This window comes from Lathamus discolor, chromosome 5, assembly GCF_037157495.1.
Source record: "Lathamus discolor isolate bLatDis1 chromosome 5, bLatDis1.hap1, whole genome shotgun sequence".
Lineage (NCBI taxonomy): Eukaryota > Metazoa > Chordata > Aves > Psittaciformes > Psittacidae > Lathamus > Lathamus discolor.
Genome location: NC_088888.1, coordinates 11370270 through 11395436, shown reverse-complemented (window position 1 = coordinate 11395436; position 25167 = coordinate 11370270). Strand labels below are relative to the sequence as shown.

The 25167-nt window shown below is 39.1% G+C and overlaps 1 protein-coding gene across 9 annotated transcripts in view; it reads right to left on the bottom strand.

Annotated features, from left to right (window-relative positions):
* Positions 1–25167, bottom strand: part of CDC42BPA (CDC42 binding protein kinase alpha) — a 183601-nt gene that overhangs the window by 117754 nt on the left and 40680 nt on the right. For all 9 annotated transcript variants that reach the window (XM_065679746.1, XM_065679748.1, XM_065679745.1 and 6 more), the window contains exons 3-4: positions 7221–7312; positions 1190–1273 (exon numbers count right to left, since the gene is read on the bottom strand). In XM_065679746.1, coding sequence (XP_065535818.1) covers positions 1190–1273; positions 7221–7312 — 176 coding nt within the window. The remainder of the gene's footprint in view (positions 1–1189; positions 1274–7220; positions 7313–25167) is intronic.

The window sequence follows — 25167 nt, the reverse complement described above, 5'->3', positions numbered from 1 at the left end:
AGTATCTGAGTAACTTCTGGATAAAGAGGAAGCCCATTGTGTACATCTAACCACAGTCTGCATGCCATTTATAATTCTTACTGTGATAACATTTTCATTAAAAGAGACAGGATGTGCACACATCAGAAATTGGCTTTAATTTGTCTGGATCCATATTTTCTTTTTTTGATGTGTGACGGTTTCCCATTGATTTCATTTCCTAACAAGTTTTAATTAAAACATAAATGCGGAAATCAGAATAAAATTGGAAGCAACTGAAGAGCAAGGCAGTCAGAGTAGCGATGAAAGAGTCTTAAATAAAAACTGAGGTTAGAGATAATTCAATCAGACAAGTGTTTGTACTGTCCAAAATAAAGAAAACCCAATGGCCAAAGCAACTTTGCATGTGTAAGGCACTGAGCTATATTTTTGTGAGCCTATTTTTTAGGCAGTTTATTTTTAGTATGCCTAGTTGAAGACTTTCAAATTGATTTAAAGAGTTAGATACATGTTCTGTTTAAAATTCATATGCAAGTCTTCAGGTGTAGACTGCATTTCTAAAGTTCTTTTCCAAAGGAATCCAGAGAAAGCTATCCAAGGTTTTATGAAGAGTCATTTAACAGAAGTAGGATCCCAAGGCAAAGCAGGGCTAGCAAAAGAGCTTTCCACCTTTTTCAATACACAGAATGAGCTCAAGCTTGAATGAGGAACTTTTCATCACTAATTTCTGCAAATGGACATTTTTAGGAAATATACTCTCAAATTAATTTGAAACTTTTATCTGATTTTTCAGTCTACAAACTGGACCTTGACAAAGTTCTAACTAATGATAAACTAATAGGTTTGTTGAGTTACAGCTCAGTCATTACCTTTTTATAGCTCAGTAATTACCTTTTCACCATGGAAAATACTTGCTAAAGACATTCCTAACTGGAATAAATGCATTAAAAGATTGCTCATACAGTCAGTAATTCTGGGGCAATTAAAGAAAAGGTCTGATATCTATACCATCCAGCCCCACCTCAGTCAAGATTCCATTCCATTTAACCCTTCTGATGAACTGCTTTAAGATTATTTTAATTTTCATATTGTCAGAAATTAGTGAAGCACCTCCTCAATCCCTCTGTCTTCAGAGGCTGGTGAAAAGAGAAGTAATAATTCAGCAGAGTAAGAGGAGGCATGATTATAGAAAACATTACTGTCATCTTACTTCAGCTCTCTTCAGCATCTCCCACTTATTAAGTATCTTCATGGCAAAAACCTTATCTGCATTCTTCAGTTTTACTACTGCAACCTGGAAAGGAGAAATGAAAGGTAAGTTAAAACACGACAACACATTTTTTCCGTTTTTATGAAACTAGAAGTTCAATGAGCTCTTTCATCATGTCTATGTCAGTGGCAGGGAAACAGTGAAATCCACATTTTCTAGAGAAGTAAACAGAAACACAAGCCCCCCCTCCCTCTCATTACTTCGGAAACATTAGATGCCATAGGCCTATGGAAAATTAAGAAAGTTGACATAGTCCTTTCCCGAGACTACCGCACATTTGTTTAGCTATAATAAAAGCTACCATGGAATAGTTCTAGAAAAAAGGGAGGGAAATTTACACTGAACGTTTCCACAGTTCAGGCTTCCCTGGGTACAGAAAGCTCAGCGTCTTTCCCAGAATGGCCATGAATATGCCACAGACTCAGAGCTGCTGATCCAGACTAAATTTGACCACTAGCGTACCATCCCAAATACTGAAAAGTTTAACAATCAACACATTTTAACAACCATTCTCCAGCTATCTCATTCTGCCTCTTCCTTTTCAAATACATCTTCAGTATTAAGCAGACAGAAGTTTATTTCTGTGTGCATCTGGTTACAAACCAACACATCACACAAGTTATCATCATCGTCATCCTGCAGGCCAGTGACAAAGCAATACTAAGGCTGAATCCTATATGCCTTTCATCATCAGTAAACCAGCTATGTGTGAAGACAGTAATAACAGAAAAGAAAATACAGGATCAGACAGTTAGAAGGAAGTGTCATGCAAACCTCTTTTAACCATCTCCAAATGTGTCATCAGCTGTAACAGCTTCACGAACACGGCAAAAGCACAGGCTGAAGGACTGCAACAATCAGATGCCTAAACTAAAGCATAGCTAAAAGCGTGTCTCCTGCTTAGCTACAAATTCAGAGACGAAGCAGCTGTCACTTCCAATATGTGCAGCAGTGCATTATCGGCCCTGCTCAACACTGCTGCTGTCTGGGGTTGCAGGGGGGTGGGAGTGGGGGGAGATAAAAAAAGGAGCGAAAGCAGAAAGGTATGACATTTACTTGTTTAGACTTGCTTATGAACTGAAATACTCAAACATTACTTCACACATAAAACCTGAGGCTCGAGTCCAGACTTGGGTCCCCTTAAGGTACTTGCAGATTTGAAACATAAAAACAGATTGTTGGACTACAATCTCATTTTAATTTGTAAAGAATTAGACATTCTCCTGTGCACGGTACCCCAAGACTGAGCAAGACAGTCTTCTTTAGGAGGGAAAGATGAATCCCCTACAGTGATATATAACCCACAATGCTGATTTGAACCTTGAGTCTCCCATTACTTCACTAGCTAAAACTAGCCTGAAACTCTGGTAAGCCTTATCTGTATTGATTTTTAATGAGAAATGGCAGGAGGAAAAATCCTTAACATCAAACTAGTTAGTGTTCAAACTGTATCATATCTTAGATGACAGCAACCTCCCCTACATGAGGCAGCCTCTGGCATGAAGCTACAATGTGATTCTGCCCTTATACCTTTGGCACTGTTGTAACGAAAGATTAACTGGTTGGTCCCAGAGCTGACTATACTGCTGCTGCTGCCCAGCATGAAAAATGTGTTTTTCCCCACCATTAACTGCTGTTGTACGGGCAGCCAGAGGCATAAAATAATATATGTATTTCAAGTCCAGCTTCAGGATTTCATTTCTTGCCTGTAGCATGCTCAGTGAAAGGCTGCGTTATTGTGCAAAACGCTTGGCTACTGAAAGACACCCCTTAATTACATAGCATTCACTTCGACACCACCAAAAGAGCTACAGCACTGCCTCTGGTTAACAGCTGGAGTGTTCTTCAATGACAAGATCAAGGGCTTGATAGTTCTGTGAATGTGTAATACTATAGAAGAGTGACTAAAGAACAAACATAGATTCATGTTTACCAGCTGTGTTTACAATCAGTCAGAAGCACTCTTTTAGTCTATGAAAGCCATTAATGTTATTCCATATCAATAACCAACACACATACACACAAAAGAAAAAGATCCTGAACATTATCATTTTCCAGCCCCGAGCATCTTTTTGGGGGGGGTGTCTCGGTTATTAAATGGAAGTGAATTCTAAAATGCTTATTTCAGGCCTGGGAAGGAAAAACCTGACACTTCAGCAAGGCGCAGCCTGATGCAGTTTCTAATTGTAACGCATAACATGTAAAACATCATTACAGCCCCAGGCAGCGTTTACATACATACACTGAAGGATATACTATGCACACAAAGGCCCAAATACACACAGAGTGCTGTTTTGATCTTCCTCCCTTCCCCAGTGAAGCTGTCAAGACAGAAGAAAGGGTCATCATTCCTGTCTAGTTCTCCTGAAGTGCCTTGCCACTGGAATCTCTTAAAATCTGACTTTTAAAGGTTGGGGTTTTATAAATTTATATTTTCCTGTGAGCAGCCCAACAAAAAATGATTGGTATGTGCTGATGTAAACATCTTGGTCTAGGCAGATAGAGGGTTTTTTCCCATCCTTCCAAGAATTTTCTGTGTTTCCCACAAACAGCAGTACAGCCTGGCATGCTGTCAGACCCCTTCTCCCCCGAACTCAGCTACTTGTCTCTACAGTACATGTCTGCACATTTCTTTTGCTTAAAAAGCAACAACAGCCTTCATCAGGAAAAAAAGCTAAATCAGAAGCTACTCAAATCGAAATGAAAAAAACACAAAAAACCCCACAACCACTCCACATCAGCACTGGCCTTCTCATTCATCAAGAGCAGGTAATTCTCCAGGTACAGGAGGAGATTAATGCTACTCTTCATAACTGGATGCCAAAACTTAAGAGTAACTAACTAGTTCTCAGACATACAAAATTAATCATCTTCAAAATATCAACAACATAATGACATAGTATTTGCTTGTGCAAGCAAACACTGAACTTTTGCGGTTTTTAAGCAGTAACAGAATGAACTGTAAACTTTGGTATTAGCTAGAACCTTTAACAGGCTGCACTTCATACTGCTAAGAGTGTTGTCGTTGCCCAGCGGCTTCACCTTTCCTCACAGCTTTCTTCAACTCCCAGGTTTCAAGTCACCTTGTTTAGTTATGTTTTTCAAACCATGCTGCCTGAAGCCATCACAATGAAACACTTGATGCTTGTGTTATTAATTTCACCAGGATAATCCTCCAAGCAAAACATATGTGTTTTCTGAAGACTCTTATACAGAATCTGAAATAAGTTAATGCATGCATGCAGTGGGAAGAGGCATGTCATTAATTTGACCAAAAGGAATCATTCTCAGACCAGCAGCAAGTAGGGTTAAGGGGAAAAGGAAAACTAGGAACAATGAACTCTTACAGTTTAAGCAATAACTAGTTTCAACTACTCTGTGTCTACATCAAACTTGTAAAAACAAAAAGGGAAAGATTTCTTGACTATGCAAATTGAAGAAATTGAGTAGTGTAAAATCAAAATAAGAACAAGTCTGAGGCCGTGCCAAAGAAAACTTGCAGCAACTTTGTAGTCTACACAACTTCAGAATTATGTTGATTCAGGAGACAAAAATTACTCCTCCCAGTAACCTAAATCAACCTCGGTCTCATTTATAGTTTGCTGGAAAGAAAATACATTCTTCCAGATTTCTTAATCTGTCTCAGTAAACCAACTGCAGTTTACTGAATCATACACATGTTTTGCAATTTTATATTAATATAGCTTTTGGTGGCTTAAGTACCAGGAAAATTTGCTGGCTTCTTTATAACATTGCTTGGATATTTATGGTTATTTTAAGGGAAAATTAGTAATTTAATAGAGAATTTGTTTTCTTAGACAAACGTCTGTGTAGGACTTGAAAGTTGCCAGGGATGCCGGAGAGGGACTCTTCATCAGGGACTGCAGCATTAGGACAAGGGGCAATGGATTCAAACTAGAACAGGGGAAGTTCAGACTGGATATAAAGAAGCTCTTTACTGTGAGGGTGGTGAGGCATTGGAACAGGCTGCCCAAAGAAGTGGCAAATGTTCCATCCCTGGCAGTGTTCAAGGTCAGGCTGGACAGAGCCTTGAGTGACATGGTCTAGTGTGAGGTGTCCCTGTCCATGGCAGGGGGATTGGAACTGGATGATCTTAAGGTCCTTTCCCACCCAAACCATTCTATGATTCTATAATTCTTTAAGCTAGTAAAAAAATTTAACACATATCCTTGCAAATATTTGTAAGTCCTACTTTAAGAACATACAAACCCAAATACCTTCAACTGAGAACTTCAATTTTTCCCTTACTGAAGATTTTGACAGATGAGTCATGCTATCTTTCTCAGATAAGGAATTAGAAAGAGACACCATTCCTAAGAGGATAATTAACCAATTGCACAGTCTGCCCCCAGAAGAGAATGGTGAAAGTTATCCTCTCACTGTTCATGGGATGATTCACCACAAAGAAGCTTCGTGAGAAAGAACTAAAGGGTTTTTGTGGTTTAGCTCCCGTGGAGTTTGATGCTGATTTAGCAGACAAAAATGACCTCTCTTTAAAACACAATATATGGCAGGTTTCACACATGATTCTTCTCACAGGAAAGCACCCACATCAGTGACTTTTCCTACACCTTATACAATCTGTACGTGGACTCGGCTGCAACTGTTATGGCAGCACAGAGAAAAGTTCATGTTTTAAGCAGAAATGTTTAAATCAAAATGGAGAATGTGACATTCTTTGTGGCAGGTGTTTAGACTAAAGACGTGGATAACTTCAGCCTTCAGCCTCCTCTATAAAGAAGCATTACTCCAGATGGAGCAAAACCAAAAGTGCCAAGGTGGCTAAATAAATACTGCTGCATATGACATGCACTACAGTAAAAACCCCTGTTCCTTAACATACTACCTACGGAAGTCTGTTCTTCCATAACCACAGACTAATAAAGACTAATTTTCACACATGATGGAAACATTTAAGTGAACATAAAACCAACTGTCACATGCCACAGAGCCTCCAGAAATGCTGTCATACAAAAGAGAACTTGGAAAAAATAAATACAAAACCCAAAAAACCAACAAACTATTTTCAGTTGCAAAAGCAATTAAGATATCACTCAGAAAATGTTTTTTGTGCTTTGGATTTCTGTCCACGCATATTTTTCATGCAGTAGAGAACCTTCTGCAGAAGCTTTATACACTATCCCCATCTGGAGTATATTTGGCTAGCAAAATTTCAAGGCACTGTTACACATTAGGTTGCTCCTTCTACATACATAGCATCCTGCATGAAAAACAAAGCACATGCACCTAACACAATTAAGAAGGAGCAGAAAGTTAATGTTTATTTATTCCAGTTTCCTCAGCCTCTCTAATGTGGCATGCCTAGTACAAAGCCTGGTGATGAAAAGCCTTCTTTGATGGCTTCAAATAAGAGACGGCTAATCAGAAGCAGCAAAAAAAAAAAAAAAAAAAAAGTATAGTTCGATAGCAGTAGATGAAAACTGAAAAAAAAAAAAAAAACTAACAGGAAAACTACAGGAAAAACATTCAAAGATTCATTAAAAACAGAAAATAAAGTGACAGGAGTAAAGAGGTTTCTCAGTGTTCTTAGAACATCAATATCAAAATTTGGCTGTTCAAGTTGCTGAAAACTACTTTTAGACCATTTTGTTATTAGGATGATTAAAAACGGCTAAATCTTTATACCATCAGTAACTCCCTGGCCTGCTGACTGGAAAGAACTGCAGTCAAGCAAAAGATTTATTATCAAACAGTTGAATCCATGGGAACTTGCCTTCTCTCAAAATGTAAGGCTTAAAAAGAGCTGTCAAAGAATGTATAAATTAAAATGTACTTGTATCAAACATGAAGTGGGCCTACAATATCCATCATAGCTAAATAATGTAAAAACCTGTGCATCAGTCTATTGCTATTAACTGTCTCTCCCCAGTGCTGCAGATGTGCAAGAAGATTGTTCCAACCCTTCCTTCCACCTCCCTCACATACATACCTCCCCAAAGGCTCCTCGACCAATCACCTTTAGGATTTCAAAATCTTCTTTATGGAGTCGCATCTGTTTCACTTTAGATGTAAAAGGTTTGGCTGAAACAAAGGAAAGTATCAATCACTCAAAAAGAACAAAACAAAAACAACCCCAGCACACCAGAAATGAAACACCAAACAACATTACAGCAACTTAAAATAGATATAATAAAAGCCCTGAAAACAACAGACCATTTTGCTTATTCACCTATATTCCATAATGTAATATAATGAATTTTAAAGCTAGAAATAATGATAAGTAAGAACTAAGCCAAAAGTACTGTGAGAAAAAGCTTATGCAGTAAGCCTTCTTTTGCTTCGTTTAAATTGAAAGGCTGGGGGGCAGGGGGGACGAAGAGCTGTAAATTTCTTTACAGTCTTTTAGGTTGTTAACTACGGTTGCAAAAGCAAAGCATGCCATAATGAAGAGTTCAGTCTGGACAGTATTATTTTATCTGCCAAAGAGCAAAACAATACTATATTCCATGAAAAATTAAAATGCTGACAAGTGATAACTGGAACGGCAATATTGGCCTAAATGATCCAGCGTGCGGCATTTTTGGAGCTGACTTCTTCAGGAGAGGGGACACTTAGCACAGCTTCAGTAATGTTAGTGGTACACTGAATGAAAACCTTTTAAAAAATCCTCAGAGGTTCCAAAGTTTGAACTTATTCATTTTTTCTAACATACCCCGATGCCAGGAATCAATTCGCTACCAGGAGTTACATTTGCTATAATTACACATCAGCTCATGGTTAAAAAAACAGGGTTTAGCTACATAAAGATGTAGCTATACAGTGCTGAGGCTTTCCCTGCAGTGATATTTTTACTTTAAATTTGTAATAGTTTTATTCAAAAGATTTAAGTATACAATTAAATAATGTTACTTTTAAAAAGTAATTTCAACAGAAATGTATTACTCAAGTTCAGAGATTCCTCAAATGTTCAATTTATGTTTTACACCTTAAAAAAAGAAAAAGTTTTGCAATCGGAAACAGTAAGCAACTACAGCCTTACTGGGACAGCCTCAGCTGTATTGTACCAAGTGATTTTATACAAATAGTAATACTACTGGACAAATTAGAGCAAGCCATTAAAGCCTTTTAACTTGAAAAACAACTGACTGAAAACAAACTTGTAGTTCTCAACTTCAACATTTTTTGACCATTATAGGCCTGGCTAGATTACAAGGCAAAATATCTTGTTAACAAGCACCAGCATAGCTGTTTAAACCACAAAACTCTCCCTCACTTTATATTGTAAGGAAAGGCCTGTCATTCTTTAATTATTGCATTTTGAAATTTTCCAGGGTTCCCATAGGGACACTGGAAAAATAAACACCACTAGAAGTACTTCAGTAAAATACAGCGGACAAAAATAGGTTTGGGTGAGGTTTGTAGTGTCATAAACTCATCTCTAATTTTTGTTATCACCTCTAGCAACAGAGATGTCAACATATAGCCAAGCAGTTTGATGAAGAAAGAGAAAGACAAGAAAGAAAAATAAGAAAGGAAAAAAAAAATTGCCCTAGGAATGTGCTCCAAATAGCTTGTTCCATAAAAGGTCAATTTGCTTTATCACCAGCGTTGTTTGTCTGCTGTGCAAACATCTGCCGTTCTTGTGGCAACAGTAATCTTAAGTACAGAAAACTTGGCCTGGCCAAGGGTCTTGGAAGGCAGATCTTCAGACAGCCACTTCATACAGCCAGCTTTCCAGACTATGAGGTTAACAGGCAGACTTTTTGCAACTACTCTGGCAATGTCATATGAGCTGTTATAAAGACAGCAAACTGTAAGGTCAAGGAACAGTTTTCAGAATGTGATGTGCTCAAAAGGGGTCCCTGCAATGCGGCTCTACTAAAACACACCACTACACAGCCTTCCCCTGCTCACATCTACATCCCCCCTTGAACAGCATCATATGAAGTTAACAGAAACCACCAGCCTGTTTCAGAAGAAGCTGCAGTTTCCTTGACTGTTGATACCAGAGTGACACACTCTCTTTGCAGCTTGTCAGGCCCTTCCTTTGGTACTTCAACTACAGAAATATACAGAGGGATACTGATTTTTTTCCACACAGACACCTCTCTTCAAGGTTGCTAGCAATTTGTGATGGAGATTAGGGACCAGCAGTTGGCTGTGCCAAATCTAATTCTTCCTCCTAACCAGAGGGCAAGTGTGGACAGCATATCCTGCAGCTCCTCCTGGACTTTTAACTCAACAGGAACCAAAGTTCACCATATAAAGCTTTCAAATTTACCAGGGTGTTCTCTATGGCCATAATCTCCTAAATCACACATAACACTCTACAGAGAAGGTTACTCTGAAAAATATTCTATGTTGCTATGAATCACCATGGAGGGGACAGATATATTGGAATAATCTCCCCGGGAAAGCGATGGATTCCACAACAGTGGGCACATTTAAGATTCAATTGGACAGGTCCTGGGACATCCAGTCTAGGATCATGCTTTGCCTAAAAAAGTAACCAGATGACCCTTGAGGTCCCTTCCAACCCTGCTACTCTATGATTCTGTGATAAGACTTCACTTCAAAAGCTGTTCTACAAAAGCACCAGCCACCCACCTGTCCAATACCTCTAATCTCAACCTACATGGGAAAACACAGCCACCACCCTCTTGGCAAGATTCACTGCACTTATTCAATTACACATGGCAAGAAATCCCCATCTCCCAATTCACCCTCAGGGGTAATCCATGTGCAGAAGTAGTAAACTAAGCTGTTTTTCTAAACAAGGTGAACCTGTCATGACTATTCCTTCAAGTCTCTATCAGTCTTTCCCCATGTTTTATGTTCTACCTAGTAATTCCATTTATGCTTATAATACATTTAAGCAATTTAAAAGCAAAAAAATTAAAAGGAGAATTATACAAGCATCTGAAATTTACATTTGTTTCTATTTAAAATCTGACTAGAACTACAACTGAAGTAACATGTCAAACACAGAAAAACAGGCAGCAGGACTGCAGCTGCTAAACCAGGCACAGAGAGGAGCACACATTCCACTCCCAGTCCTGCAAACGAGGACTTTATCACAACTGCCCAGCAGAAGAGAGGCAAAACAACAGGTTCTGCAGCAGTGACACTGAGCTTCAACAGTCTGTTTATCATATTTTGGGAGAGGAAGCAGTTATCAGCATTACTTACAGCACATGTAATACCAAGGGGGTTAATTTTAAAACTCTTGGAGATAAAAGTCCATCACCTGAAGAGCTGACTCAGAGAGGACAGCAACATGGTTGATAACCCCATGCAGTTTAGTGCTGAGATTATACACGTGATATCAAACAACATCAAAACAATAAAACAGCAGTATTGGCTGCTTTATTTGTAAAGTTAGTCTCATGCTCCTGCTCTGGCTCTCTCCCTCCAGCTCCCAGTTTCTGTCTGCAGAGCCCAGGCAGGTCTAGCCCCACCATTCAGATTTCTCAGGGCTAACCTGCTGGCTGGGAGCAGGGGAGCTAGTGGTGAGCTTCTTACTTTCTTCTCCTTCACCTCCTACAGTGCACTTAGGTTCTACAGCAGAGCATTGCAAACCAGAGCTGGTGTAAGCATGGCCTGAAATTCAATCCAAGTGAGATGAAGCTTATGCTTACAGTTTAAGGACTAAAATGATGCAGACCTGGAGCAGCTACTGAAAATGGGTCCTAACAACTGACATATAGAAAACAAAACGTAACAGGGCAGCATTTAGGAAGCTTCAGTCCCTCACTGATGCCATAGTCGCTTTATGGGTAAACAGGCTCAGATGGAAGACCAGATCATCAACTGGCAGGTCACTTCCCAAAGGGATTCTAAAACATGAACAGATATTCCACAGCAAACCCAGCCTTGCGCCCACTGCGTTGTTCAGCATAGAATCCTGTATCAAGCCAAAGATAAAGAAATTAAAAGCTGTATCCACCAGAACTGGCAACAGCAATTGTGAAAGTTCATAATGAAGGAAACAGATTGGAAAAGAAAACAACCAGCACAGGAAGCCAGCTGCTGCCATTTCGAGACAAAACCCCCTTTCCTTCACTAGTTAAAAGTAATTATATAAATACATACAGAGTTTTCCCATGCACTTAACCTAAGAGACTGCCATTTCACAGAACACCAGCAGGCTCTCTGGTTCTTCCTAATGCTCTCCCTGAAAATAGTACTTTTTTAAAAGAAAACAAAGCAAAATAATCCATCTATAGATTTGTTTTTCTAAAAGCATTCTCCAGTTTTGAAATTTCTGCTAAGTTCCTGGAAAGAATTTAACAAGTGTTGCTATTTTACAGGCTCAGTCCAACCCCAAAGTATTTCTTTTCCACTTGCTTCTATCAGTGTCCATCCTGAAATGTGTAAACAGCATTTGAGTAAAGATGGACCATAATGGGAGGTTTCAGAAAGGAGGTGTGAGAGAATACTCCTCCCAAAATACACAGTATTTCTCAAAATAAAGGAAAAATCAATGACAACCAGCAAGGCAGAGCAGCTTAATGCCTCCTTTAATTGAGGAGATGGAAAGGAAATCTCTTCCCTCCACCCACCTAAGGCTGGCGTAACAGCCTGGCTTTGTTGCAGATTCTGCCAACTCTCTGGAGGAAACCAGGGGCAAAACACTGTAGTCAACTGAGAGAGCAGCTGAACCACAGAACATTAGTTCAGGCAATGTAAAAAATGTAAGCCACAAATACCATTCTCAGTTTTTAACAGTTAAGATTCAGTTTTCACTCCCTCAGTACAGTTCTAACATGTTTTTCCTGATGAATAGCTAACTGCCAACATCTGTAAGTACAACTTAAGAATCTGGCATTTTCCAAGAATGAGAAGCATGTCCACAAATTCCTGTACTATGGTATGGACACAGTATTTTGGATCTTACTCATCTTGGATAAAAGAAGAAGTAATCTATCCTCATCTAGGTCACGTGGAGACCATCCAGACATCTTTGGCTATAGCTCCCACAAAAGATTCTTCAACAGACACTTTAAAATCAGAGAGAAATAAAAGATCTTTCCCCAAACATACAAGAGCAGTTCTGGTTTTCTCTCCCTGGACTCAGATGAAAAATAAGCCCTGCATTCATGAAACACCCACTGCAACACTTGTGGGCAACACTTCCATATTACAAGACACAGCCATTAGTTTTTATATTACCATTCTTTCTCATCACAAGAATTTCAGTAAACCACCCTCTGATTAAATATTATTATTCCAGCAGCAAAGTGAAATATTAAACTTTCATTCAGCCTGCTGTGCATTGGAGTTCTGATGCAGTTTTTGTAGCACAGTCAGTAAAGTCTTCACGATAGGACTCCTGTTTCACCTAGTAAAGAGTGGAAATGCTCTGGGAGGAAATCAGGAGCACATAGTTTTGTGGTATTTCAATACATTAAAGGCTAACAAAGGAAAAGGGGAAAGATGGTCTTTGCTTATAAAGCAGAATGCTCCTTAGACTCCACCCCTCATGCTGCCAAAGAACTGGAGACAAGTCAATTAAAATTACACTTCTGACAGTCAGGTTTAAACTTCACATTCCTCACTATTTGACATGTAACTCAATACGCTGGTATCTGACTGCCAAAAAATGCTGGACATTTAAGCTGTAAATAAAATCAGTCAGACCTGTGTTGAGAATTAGTAAATGTTCTGAAAAATCAAAATAAACAATAAATCAAAAATTAATACTTTAAGTAAAATTTAGTCCCTTAAAGCACCGCTTTTTGTTAGGCAAAGCAGAGGTATCACCTAAGCTGACTAGGCTCTTGAAAATACTATCTTACTCTGTGAAAGATTACATGTTGACGAATATCTGAAAAAAAATGAATATTATGTAATAAACAAAAAATGTGCAACCACACAGCAGATTTCGGGGAGGGAGAAGCTAAAGAAAGAGAAAATGAATGACTGCATGTCAAGTAACAGCCCTCCATGCTAAAGAACAGGTATTTTGCAACCACAATTGCAGCCTGTATGTGCTCTCTCAAGGTAGTGGTGGAGGCATTGTAATTTCTGTCATTTCCTTTTTTCTGCATTTATGGTTTTGCATCCTTAAGGAACTCTTTTAATATATATTTTATTTATAATTCAAATAATCCTCATTAAAAAATAAAAATTAATCCATTCTAGAAATTTTGCTGCATATTGTAATAACACAGATGTGCTTTACTAGAAGAACGCTAGCTTCTGTGGTCCATGGAACACAGGCATCCATTATATGATCCCCACTGACTGAAGGGTCAGTGATGCAGGGACCAGAACTAACGAAGCCCCCTGGCTTCGTTTTCCAGGTATGTCACAGTGCTTTAGGAGTCTCATGTTCCATTTCTGAAGCTAGAGAAAGAAGAATTTTAAGGGATACTCAAGCATCTGGGTAATACTGCAGCCTGACTTACACTCCCTTCTGTTGCCTCTCACGAATACATTATCCAGTTTTACCTCTTTGCTGCCACAACTCCTCATCCCAATGCTTTCCCTGTCAACTATTCAGTCCTAATCTCTCCCACAAGACCGGTCACTGAGTATCACTCTTGTCCTGTCCCCACACAGTTTTGCCACCACACCTGATCGTTTCTGCCCAAAGCCTCCTCAGTGCTCTCCACATCTCCACCTGATTCTTGTATTTGCCTGCTCATGGTCCCCATCCCATTTCCCTACCAGTCACAGAAGCCACCACCTAAGAGAAGTTCTGCTAGGTCTCCATTTCTTTCTTTTCCTTTCAGACGGTAATCTACCCTGCTGGAGTCTCCCTTCTGAAGTCCCAGTTTCAGCGATGATGTCCTGCCACCATCCTTTCTCAAATTCCCCAATGCATTCCCTTTTCTCCCTTTACCACCACTAGTCTGGATTGCCTTTTCTTCTCAATAACTTATGACTAACAAACCAGGACTTGAGCTACACAACATCAGCCTGCCTTCCTTCTACTTCAGAATCTTAATTAAAAGGAAAGACTTCTTACAGTCATCTATATGAAGCAAAAATACCAAGGTCAGACATTTAATTTTTTTGCTGATAGGGGGAGTTTCATTAGATCTTAGCGAAAAACTAACATTATTCATTTTCAGTTTTGAGGGGGAAAAAAAAAGGTGTAAAAGTGCTGTAAAACTGAAGCACTTTTAAAGTTCTAAATCTTGCGAGAAGGGGTGTTATCAGACTCTACGAACACTCTTCCTCTTAGAACTTGTCAAAATGCACACCTGTCATGTCTCACACAGCACATGAATGACTTGAGTTCTGTTCTCACTCCTCCATCATGGTGCGTTAGCCCCCAAACTCACTGCACATCACTGCAGACACTTCCCAGCAAGGGCCTCAGAGCAGAAGGCCAGTGATGAAGCCAAGCTCTAACAGCAGGCAAGTTCTTCACGACGTCGCAGGCAAGTGCTCACCATATGAACTAACACATCATGTAACAATATACCTTGTTTCCTCTTTAAAAGCAAGGCATAAACTTAGTCATAAGCACTTCATATACAGTGGCTTTCACAGACACTTGTTTGTATTTGCATTGCAAAACGAGGAGGAATTTGGCCTAGGTTAAAAATATACATGTTTTCCAGTCATACTTTTCTTTAGAAGTAGCCACTCACTGTCATTAGATGTATTTTTAAAATAGCATTTGTGATGCAAATAACTAAGAAACGACTTCTGAACACTGCCTGCATTAGCTTTACACTGCCTAATATATCCTATGGATTACTCTGAAATTAGTACAAGAAAATAGATGGCATTGTACTTCATTAATACATCCCAGGAAAATTTTGCTTCCAAGTGTTAAGGCACTCTAGTGCAACAGAAAACAAAGAAAGATACAAGGCCAAGTTAGACAGAACCTTGGGCAACATGGTTTAGAGTGAAGCGTCCCTGCCCATGGCAGGCAGTTGGAACTAGGTGATCTTAAGGCCCTTTCCAACCCAAACCATCCTATCACTCTACTACAGCCTTTACAGCTTCTTTTTACTCCAATTTCAAGTTCCCAACCACAAAGAAAATTAAGAGAAAAAAAAAAGCCTTCCTATATCCACAGAAATATTTCCACCCCACACCTATCTGACACCATTTTAATGCCATCACCCTTTATTACTTCTGCTCTAAGAACTGCAAACTGCTCAATTTGCTTGCTCCTTGTATTCAAGCTGGGTGATGCAATCAACATGTTCAGTGCTGTCTGGTTCTTTTGCACTGACACAATAACAAGACAGCAATTACAAAAAAAATGTTGTTAGGTCATGTTTCAAGAACTCCTCTTAGTTTTGGTGCGTTTTAGGGAATTACGACTTCAACATTAGTCCTTTATTAAACTACCAGGACTCAAAGTTCTTCAAAGATCCTCAAACTTCAGCACTCTGAAAGAGTTACCTTAAAATGAACATAATTAAAATTTAAAAATAATTAATCATTTGACAGTTCAGTGCCATTAGAATGTAAATTGCCTGTAATAAACTTGATTTGACCCACTTGAGAATAAAGGCCACATTATAGTGCTCAAGTACCTAGCTGTGCACCAGATCCGGCACTCTATTTCTCAACTACCATCATCTTCATTTTCTTCGTGATTAAGTGATCACTGTAAGATAATGCTGATTAAGATATTTTTATTTTGACCACATTTCACCTCCTGGCAATTTTAATCATTCAATCTTCAGTGCAGTCGCATCATTAAAATCTATCGGTACTTCAAAAGAGATCAACGATTCCCATTAATATAAATCAAACTTGCAACGGAATCTTGATTTTGAAGATGACAAATATATTTTCCAATGCCTTCAAACTGGCACCACAGCCCTTTCTGCTTTGATCCACATTTCCTCTGTATTATCAAGGATACAGTAAAGAGTAATTCTGGAACTCAGATCCACGATGGATCAAATTCCTTATGGAACCAACGAAAAACTTCAGCTTATTTTTTTTTGTTCAGTTTCTCTGCTCAGTTTTTAGGCCCCCTTACGCTTCTATTACCTACACATAAAAAGGTTCTCAATTATAGTGACAGGACAATGGATAATGGGTTCAAACTTAAATAGTGGAAGTTCAGGTTAGACATAAGGAAGAAGTTCTTTACTGTGAGGGTGGTAAGGCACTGTCACAGGTTGCCCAAAGAAGTGGTAAATGCCCCATCCCTGGCAGTGTTCAAAGCGAGATTGGACAGAGCCTTGGGTGACATGGTCTAGCATGAGGGGGGTGGAATTAGATGATCTTAAGGTCCTTTCCAACCCAAACCATTCTACGATTCTATGATTGTTTCAAATTAAGCTTTCAGAGTTCCTAACGTATCAAGAGAAGGGATTCACTAAAAAGTACATCTGAACTGACCACAGTGCTACCGAGCACATTTATTTCAGTAACCCCATTGATGCTGAGTCAGAAATGAGAGGCCTCAAAACCGTGAACTCTTACATACATGGATTTGTAGAGCTGAGCTTGAAGTAAGAGTTGTCTCTGAAGCTTACTCCTACTGGTAGCAATTCTATTGCCGAACGCCGGTTGTGACAGGCTACACAGATTAAAGCATTTGCTTATTGCTACACTGCTGAAAGGCAATTTTTCTAAGGCAATACAGTAATTTTATAACAAGATACCATTATTTGGTTTTATCAGCTTAAGAGGAGGGAAGTGAAATTAACATTTTTCCTGTAAATGAAGGATTAAGTGTTTCAATTTCAAACTACAAACTAATCAAAGAGAAGAATTACTATTAAAGTGTTCTTCATCTTCAAATTCCAGACTTTTTTTTTTTTGAGGTTCTGTACTTTTTTCCCCAACAGGAGAGTGGTCTCACATGCACCCAATGCATCAGAGAAGAAATGTTTCCCAAGTTGTGATACTAAACACATGAAATGGTCACCGAGTTCTGAAAATTCTTTGAATGCTTTTACCCAAGTTTTATCTCCAAGTTTGGTTTACTAGAAACTTGAAAGGAAAATTCATGGCAAGACACACAGCACAATGAAGTTTGAGATAAATAATGGGATAATAAGGAAGTTGTACACATTTCCAGAAGAGCTCAGAACACAAATTCATACAAACACAGCTGTTTGCAGAAGACAGAACTCAGTTACCTCAATGAAGCACTTCAGAAGTGAGTAACATACACTAAGTTGCTGTTCCTAATCTTTAAATATTATCAGTCTAGACACTTAGAAATATTTGAATGGAAATTTTACTAACAAAACAACAGATTCCAGCTAAAGGTAATACAGCATATTGAAAATATAAGTCTTAAGTCCTAAGCAAAATAAATGCTAGGAATTCATTACTTTTCACTCTGGAATTAGCTTCTAAAAGATTTTTTCTATGAAAAAAGTACTTGTAGGGAGGCAAATTCATAGCTCACTTTCCCAAATGTCACCTTGTTCCACAGACCACAAAAGAGCAAATTAAGTAGCTCAAACACAAACATTTCTTTTCAGTATGGACAATGCATGTTCCACATTACATGACTAAACCCATTTTTCTCATTATTTCATCATCTTCCCCTGTTCAGCAAAAGTGCCCAGTTCAAACACCCGGTCATGAAACCTCTTCTTCCTCCAGATGCTAGGCCATGTTCTTGAGCAACGTATTAAACTGGGGAAACAACAGTGTGAAAGATGGTCTTTCTGCAATCCACATCCTAGAAATTCTTAACACTTACCCATAAGGAAATAGTACCAAAATGCCACTACTAAAAATGACGATTGGTCACAATGAAGCATCAAATGAGTATTTGGAATTAGTTCTATCTGAAGGTGTGGGTCATGAGTGCACCACTGCATGCAATCGCCAAACAGAGCTTGTTACTTTTAAACCACTCTTGACAAATAGCTCAAGTCCTCAGCCAAACCTTGATTAGTCCCATAACAACACACTGTACTCCCTAATTATTATGGAAAACAGGTGAACTGTAACATTCCTCCTCCCACACTCTGAACACTGTTTTGCTCTGATCCCAAATCCTTAGGAAAGTGTGGCAATTCCTGCCCTCATTAACACCTATTTTTAGATCCTTACTCTGCACTTACTCAAAATCTATCACAGAAATAGTCTTACTAGTTTTAGCTTGGCTTCACAGCATTGCTTAACAACAACTGCATTTGCTGCTTTTCTTCACTTACATAGTAGCAAATAAAAGTGATTACTAAAACTATGCGTAGTATTCTTAGGCCTATATTTTGTCAAGCATAAGGGAAAATTTAGCATTTGTATGCCACATGTGCAAGAACTCAAAACGCATTTCCCCTAACAACTCAGATTCATAGAATCATAAAATAGCTAGGGTTGGAAAGGACCTTAAGATCATCTAGTTCCAACCCCCCTGCCATGGGCAGGGACACCTCACACTAAACCATGTCACCTAAGGCTCTGTCCAACCCAGCCTTGAACCCCGCCAGGGATGGAGCATTCACAACTTCCCTGGGCAACCCATTCCAGTGCCTCACCACCCTCACAGTAAAGAACTTCTTCCTTATATCCAATCTAAACTTCCCTTGTTCAAGTTTAACCCATTACCCCTTGTCCTATCACTACAGTCCCTAATGAAAAGTCCCTCCCCAGCATCCTTATAGGCCCCCTTCAGATGCTGGAAGGCTGCTATGAGGTCTCCACGCAGCCTTCTCTTCTCCAGGCTGAACAGCCCCAACTTCCTCAGCCTGTCTTCATACGGGAGGTGCTCCAGTTCCCTGATCATCCTCGTGGCCCTCCTCTGGACTTGTTCCAGCAGTTCCATGTCCTTTTTATGTTGAGGACACCAGAACTGCACACAATACTCCAGGTGAGGTCTCACAAGAGCAGAGTAGAGGGGCAGGATCACCTCCTTCAACCTGCTGGTCATGCTCCTCTTGATGCAGCCCAGGATACGGTTGGCTTTCTGGGCTGCAAGCACACACTGCCAGCTCATCCACAACTCATACCTTCTAATACCTATTTGTTCCTTGCCAACTTTCTACTCTAGACTGACACTTCTTCCCACGCAAATCGTTCTCTATTTACCATAAAAATATAATAGTCATCTGATTATTTAAACAATCTCAGTAATCTCAAAGTGCATTCATAAAACTTCTGTACAATAAGAACCACACACCTGGAAAGCCTGAATTCAGTCCCAATATAGCAACTACTGTGAGCAACATTAGCAATAGTCATAGAGGAAATGGGCTGCTTATCTAACTGCCTCAATGGAAAGGTCTCTTGCATACAATAAGGTATTCTGGGACTACTTTCTTGTTATTTTGTTGAATAATGATGGCCCATAAATTAACAATTTTACATATAGTGGCCAGCGGAAGGCTGCTGTTTACAATAGCTATTGTGTACATTTTCTACAGCTAGTCCATGAAAAGCAAAACACCAGAGGAGCAGAATATAGCCTTCAATGATTTGTGACAGAGGTGGTATTCACAAACATTTGATTTTAATCTTCTCAGACAGACCTGGATTTATTTTTAAATCAGTGATTTCGATGAAGCATCATCACCACCACCATCAAAACCCTTTACAGATACAAACACTTGAATTCCTCTCAGGAGAGTGACACAGAAATGAAAGCAGCAGCACTCCTGCAGTCACAGCACGTGTCTGCATCCAGGTGTCCTCTTCAACAACTACCCATCACCTGACTGGAACCAGGCAGATGTAAGCAGATGATGCTTCACAGACAATTAACTTTTTGCATACTCCACAAAAGCAGGTGGGTGACAGGAGAGAAACCTGAACTCACACAACCTACGACAGCATCCCTTCATTTCTTTGAGTAAACTCCCTGGGAACCAGCCGGAGTGGCAGGAGCAGACGTCTTCCCATGCAGGCGCTGTAACTGCAACAATACCTTTAACTCAAGGACTCCAATCAACTACAAGTTACCACTAACAGGAGCCCAGCTTTATTAGTCATTTCTGCTCATGAAATTACTTCTGTGGGGTTGCTCTGTTTTGTGGGTTTGGGTGGGTTTTTTTTAATCAGGAGTCTGCATTCAGACTCCCAGCATAACCAGTATACAACTGCTTGAGAATCAATTACTCCCTCCAGCTCTTTTAGCAAACAGGTATTTTATTAGAAGAAGAATGAATAGCCAAAAAGTTTGCATAAAGTTTGGGCAACTCCAATGGTAACAACTTCTCTGATTTACTGCTTCTTTTGATACACAAATATGGAAAAGATGATTAACAGGAAAGTGAGATTTCACTTTACGACGCTGAGAAACTTCTCTCTAGAAACCGGACATCCACATAATACTTCTAGGAAAATAATTTAACACACATTAATTTAGGAAATGACTGCAATGGGCTTTCAAGATGTCTTGGCCCAAATGCTCAGGAGAATGCACTTAACTTCTATTGGAATCAATAGAATACCTGTGACTACGTAACTGTCATCCCTGATGTGAACTGCCAGCTTCAGACAAGACAGAATTTGAGTTGTGAAATTCATTTGCATACACAACTGTTCACTAAAAAAGGAATTTAAAGAAATTACACTTCAGAGAATGAGAATTGTGTGTTCACTCATGTATTAGAGACATGTCCAAGTCCATAAAAAAGGAGTAATAAGTATACAACATCCTCAGCTTCCTGACCCTCATTTTGTTTGTATTTCATTGCAATTTTTATTTATTTACACAGAGGGATGAACAAAACTTTAACGATGGGAAACCCCTCCGTACATATATTTTAAATAATGAACTACTCAGTACTATTCCAAGGGTCAACGATCTCTAGCTCAGCGCAATTGTTAATTTAAAATCAAGTGCTACTGCCTGTAAGAATGGGAAGTACCTTCATTTTAACCCAGCATTAGTACTTCATGTAATTCATGCTCAAAGATGGCAGCACCAATGTTAATGGCAGTCAAGTACACAAACTGCATCAACTTTTCACCCATATTACGTTAAGTAATAAATGGATGCCTTTGTCTTAAAATCCTTCTGAACCTCAAGAATAATTCAACTTCAGCTTAAGAAACAGTGATTGTCAGTAACCTAGGCTGCTGGTCATCAAAAGAGACAACACTCACTTTAGCTCTTCCTTGCTCTTCCCAGTTAGCAGCATAGCTTGCCTGGGTTCCATCTGTTAAGCAAAAACCCACTCATGCTGCAGTTATCTTCCCCATTTACATTTAGTTTAGTACATCTTAGAACAACTGGGAATTTAGCATTTGAGAGGGTTACTGGACTGACAAGTACTAGTTGTCTGAAATAAGGGCAGGGCAGGTTTCCCCACAATGTCCTGACCAAGGTGCCTTATCTGAGTAACATTTCTACCGATAAAGCCATTTCAACCTTTCTGACTCAACTGAATCACAAATACCCTTTCTGATAGTAACACAAAGATTAAATAAACAAGAAAATACATTAGACACACTTCAGTCAGCAATGAAATTTACTGCCAAGGACTTGAGGAAGTAGACAAAGTCATTTCTAACTCATTAGAGATTCTATTCAAGAACACATAGAGCATGAACTCAGCTCCTGAAAACATCCATACTGCAGCTTATAAGCACAATGGCAAAATGCAAACTTTGCATGAGTGCCACTGCAGGCAATCAACATGTTCCTGAAATTAGCAGTCTGAATCAGTAAGGAATTAAAAAATACATACTCTCCAGCTGACAACCTATATATTTCCGATCATATACTGTGAAGATTAGTGGGTGAGCTGAAATGAGCTTACAGGCAGCTGAATCCCAGTAAGCAAACAGGCTGCTGCACTCAAAAGCAAGTAACAGTGATAAGGAAGTTACACTACAGATCAGTGAAGAAGTTGTACCAACCAAGGCTACTCCTCATCTATCATTTTCCAACACTGCCAAGAGAAAACAGAGAACAGCCCTGGCATATAGGAACTATATAGGGGCATATACTGGTATTAGGGAATATACTAGTAAGAAAAGCAGAAAGTCCTTCTGTGCAGTTTTACAACTGCTCGTCTTCAGCAAATGACATCACTGTGTTTCCACCCAGGATGGGAAGTACAGCTCACTTGCTGCAGAGCTACAGGAGAGACTTAAGCAGGGGAAGTTTAGATTGGATATAAGGAGGAAATTCTTTTCTGTTAGGGTGGTGAGACACTGGAATCGGTTGCCCAGGGAGGCTGTGAGTGCTCCATCCCTGGCAGTGCTCAAGGCCAGGTTGGATGAAGCCTTGGGTGGGATGGTTTAGTGTGAGGTGTCCCTGCCCATGGCAGGGGGTTGGAACTGGATGATCTTGAGGTCCTTTCCAACCCTAACTATTCTATGATTCTATGAACCCAGATAAAAATCTCAGATTTTATGTTGGGTTTGTTTTTGTTTTGTTTGGCTTTTTTTTTTAGTATATGTTTTAAGTGTAAGTTTGAAATAGTGAGTAAAAGGTAACAAAGTTAACAAAATAGGATGCTAAAACAGGATCACAAGATGACAGAGCTCCCAAATTTTCAAATTAATTCTGAAGGGAGCAGAGAATGGAAGTTCAAAGTAAGTTTTTTCCTTGTAATGAAACATGCCACATTTTTTCTGGACATCACATTTCAATGTCAACACTATTGATTTCCATCTGTTAATGGAGGACCCAGTACACCTGAAATGCTGCAAACACTTGTAGTGGCCAGGAGGTACAGTATCAGTGGGGAACATAGATGAGTTGGTGAAAGTAGACACAACAGAGTACTATAATGCCACTGTGCTTAGAGTCCAAACAAAACTCTACAATATGTAAGTGCAGCAATGTCCACAGTGAGAGGGAGGTGTGGAGCAAAAGAATAGCTGAGGCATCTGTGCTACATACAACTTTTAGAAGAAAACAGACAGACAAATAACTCAAGACCCGATCCTTCTGGCTGGAAAAGAGCAACAGACATTCCAAATTCTGAATGACTGAATAACTGCAAACAATCTTACTCTAAAAGAATGTTTTTCAGTACCTACTCTCACTATCACCTCTTCCAGATTTAAAATAATGTCAGCTGTTTTCCAGAAAGATTTTGAACAATTTTTGAAAATATGATTAAGTACCAAAGATTGCACAGATTTGAAGAAAAAAGTAAATATAATTGCCCTGGTATCACATGCAACTTCCTAATTACTAGTAGTAACTTTTCATTCTTTCCAAAAACTGACTAATAAATTAAGAGAATCCTAACTAGTAAGTTAACCTAAACCAACTCACCATACAAACACAAAATCATATTCCTCTACACAGTGGCTAGAAGCTGTGTTTATAAAGCCATTAAAGAAACAGTGACCACCTTCTTTATGCACGAAGTCTCATGCTCTACTCACTACCTGAACTCAAAGAAAAAGTATGCCATGGAAGGAACACTGTGAAAATAACCTTATGAATGTTTTCTCCTCGGAGACCATAAAAAGGGTTTGGGGTTTGGTTTGTGTTGTTTTAAACAACTAAACTCTGCCTTCTATCTTTGAAACACTATGGTGGTTTGGAGCTCTAATAAAGCATGAAACAGATTTCAGGAAGCACTCATGACGGCTGTCACTGGAATGCACCCAGCAGCATTACAGTAAGTAATGTGCAGGATTTGATATTTCACCCTCTACCTTAAGCCAGGTAGAGAGGAGGAAAAATTACCATGGGGTTAAACAAATCACCCCATAAACCTGTGTAGATCTTTCCCAAATTGTTTCCTTATCAAATATAGGTAGTAGATAAAAAAAAAAAATACTCCAAATCCTGCTTCTGTGCCTCAGGAAAAGGCAATCTTGCTTTGTTCCCCATCTCACAGTCCTGAAGTACACATGACAGAGTAAAGGCATTTTTTTTGCCCCATGAGCAGTAATTTCTTTCACTGATCGAAGAATCATAGAATAGTCCAAGAAACAAACATTTTGTACTTACTCAAAACAACCAAGAACCCTTTATCATTTTGCACACAGGGAAGACAATTATTTCCTGACCAGTTTTATGTGGGAACTGCTTCAAATGCCATATGTATGTGTGTACATGCACACAAATCTGTTGCCAAGATTACAGGTGTGAATTACTCAAAAGCTGAGAGCAAGGCGGCAGCCAATGTTCAGTTCTCACCCTGATATTCTCAGCGGAACCCCATGCATGTAGTTAGGCACAACCTGCACAGGTCTCTAAATGTCATTTCAAGATCACATTTTTACCTATTAAAGTAACATGCTGGAATACAAAAATGTGTGAAAACATTTAAGCAAACTGATAAGTGATTTTAATACGAAAATCTGCATGTTTCACACTTTAAAAAGACCTTCCCACACCAAAGAGCAAACTTAAGTTGCAAGAGAAATCCTACCTATTTCTGCCTCGTCTGGGGGAGAGATTTTAAAATATACAAATACTGTCAAGTAACATTGTAAAATTATATTATTTTCCTGAAATAAAAGCCAGCTGAATTGTTCTCTGGAACAAAATCAAAGGTAAAATGCAAAAATACAAAGTAAATGGGAAGAAAAAAACACCCATTGCAACAAATGAGCCATCTCTAAGAATAAGCATGAGATTTTATTGAGCTGGTTAGGTAAAAAACAGGATTTCTTCCTGAAATCTCCTAATATATATGCCAGTATAACCATTTCCTTTCTTTCAAGAGACAAAAACATTCCTCTCTATTTCTGAAACTACATAGTTCAAGATACCATAGAAACAAGAGAGCTGTTGTGTGATCAATAATATTAGAGGATTGTTATTGACGTGATTGGCCTTATTTCCTCCCAGAGGAAATAAGAAAGCCATCTAAGCTTCATTTCCATCTAAGATTCAATTTCTTCATTCCTTTTCTTTCTTCTTTCCTTGTAGTCAGTGGCTTTTGCCACTCTCTACTTTTTAAAGTCAGCCTTTTCTAACCCATTTAGAAGTGAAAAACCACCTGGCAGCAAACATAACTTGGCTAGATAGCAACCAAGGTGGCTCCATCTGTGACCACGCTGTTCTCCTGCCCTCCAGTCGTGCTCAGGGACTGCCGTTGCTATTTGTATGATTTCTGTGCACA